The sequence below is a fragment of the Bactrocera neohumeralis genome, unplaced genomic scaffold (assembly GCF_024586455.1).
Source record: "Bactrocera neohumeralis isolate Rockhampton unplaced genomic scaffold, APGP_CSIRO_Bneo_wtdbg2-racon-allhic-juicebox.fasta_v2 cluster11, whole genome shotgun sequence".
NCBI classification, from domain to species: Eukaryota; Metazoa; Arthropoda; class Insecta; order Diptera; family Tephritidae; genus Bactrocera; species Bactrocera neohumeralis.
Genome location: NW_026089624.1, coordinates 25522593 through 25524402, shown reverse-complemented (window position 1 = coordinate 25524402; position 1810 = coordinate 25522593). Strand labels below are relative to the sequence as shown.

The following is a 1810-nucleotide window of genomic DNA, read 5'->3' as shown; positions in this document are numbered from 1 at the left end:
TTGAAAAATCTTTATCAATAATTTTTAAATTTTAAAGTTGAAAAAAATCCACATTAATCGTCATGATTTTTGAATTGATTCTCGATTCCAATCGAAAAAAAAAAAATAGACAAAAAGATCGAGTCGAAGGTCTTTGATTAATCGATCTTCGACATCTCTACTGGTTGCAAACATATGTAAATAACACACATGTTCGGTAAGTTGCATACAATAAAATTAAAATGCATTATTATATGAAGTAATTAATTAATAATTTTTAGAAATGAATTCAGACGAAATTTTTGAAGGTATTATGGACAATGTGATTGACGAAACCATTTCTTCCACACCCAGCAAAACAAAAAGACGAAAAAAACCACAAATAGTGTCATCATGGACAAATGAAAGCACAACGAATTTGATACAGGCCATTGAAATGCACAATTGTATTTGGGAATATTCCTGCCCAGAATATAAAGATCGCGCCAGAAGAGATAAAGCTTGGAATTACATCGCGGAGAAATTTCCAACCCAAGAAGTTGACGGATGCAAAGCAAAATGGGCGAATATAAAAACGGCATTTTCAAATGTAAAGAAAAAAATGACAACTAAATCAGGCCAAGCGGCCGGTAAAGCTTTGCCACATTGGCCGTTTTGGTCAGCTATGCAATTCTACTGTTTGCATGATCGCTGCAAGAGTAGTTCGTCTGTCTCAACACTAGATGTGGATGCAGATGTAACGCCACCACCAACAGCTGCCCGAAGTGACACAAAATCCAAACCCTCTGCATCTGATGAATCAGTGACAACAGATGCAATGGAGAGCGCAATACAATTTTTAAATAAAGAAGAAGACCACTGGCATGGAGTGGGCGTGTATCTTGCACTGCAAATGCGTGAACTATCAAAAAGAAATAAAAGAGCAGCAAATAAACTTCACGCGGAATTAATTCAAGTAGCTATGAATGCTGTTTTGCAACAAGATGAGGAAAATTTATCATAATATGTTGATTTATAAATAAAAAAAATACAATTTATTTAAAGATTATGAAAAGTGCATATATTGTGTTAAGTGTCTGCTTGGTTATATAAATTTAAACTGCCATGGCAATTCGCCGTCTGGTGACATGAAATAGTTTTCAAATTCTTCACGGATAGTTTTTGCTTCGTTGCTTATGTAGGAAATTGATATATCCTCTGTGGCGCTTTCAAAGGTAGGTATGGAAATATTAACGCGTGCACCTTCAATAATATTTCCATCCTCAGTGCAGCTATCTACCAATCCAGTAGCATAACTTATATTTTTTGTCATTAAAAAATTGTGTAATGCGCAACATGCTAACGTCACTCTCGTTGTTTTATTTGGATTCAGCTTTATTGGTCGTGAAAAGATTTCGAAGCGCTTCATCATGATTCCAAATGCGTTCTCGACTATTCTCCTAGCCCTTGATAACCTAGTATAGTTAAAAATACGTTTGCTACCAGATAAAATGCGACCAGGATACGGCTTCATCAAATAATTTTTCATTTTAAATGCATCGTCTGCCACTAAAACAAAAGGTACATTCATTTCGCGACCTAATAAATGACGAGAGAGGTGGTAAATTTAGAGAATCCGTTTCGAGTTCGCCTGCAGAGAATATTTACTGAAAACACCACCATCTGAAATACGCCCGTTGCAGCCGACGTCAATATACAAATATTTATAACTGGCATCAACAACTGCCATAAGCACTATGCTGTGAGTTCCTATGTAGTTGTAAAACGTACTTCCTGATTTTGCTGGTGCGATCATGACCACATGCTTGCCGTCAACTGCTCCTATGCAGTT

The 1810-nt window shown here is 36.1% G+C and overlaps 1 protein-coding gene across 1 annotated transcript; it reads left to right on the top strand.

Annotated features, from left to right (window-relative positions):
• Positions 1–276: 276 nt before the first annotated feature.
• On the top strand, positions 277–982 carry LOC126766073 (uncharacterized). The gene has a single exon (XM_050483773.1). It carries the CDS (start codon positions 293–295, stop codon positions 980–982), a length of 690 nt encoding a protein of 229 aa, XP_050339730.1. The 5' UTR covers positions 277–292.
• The last annotated feature ends 828 nt before the right edge of the window (positions 983–1810 follow it).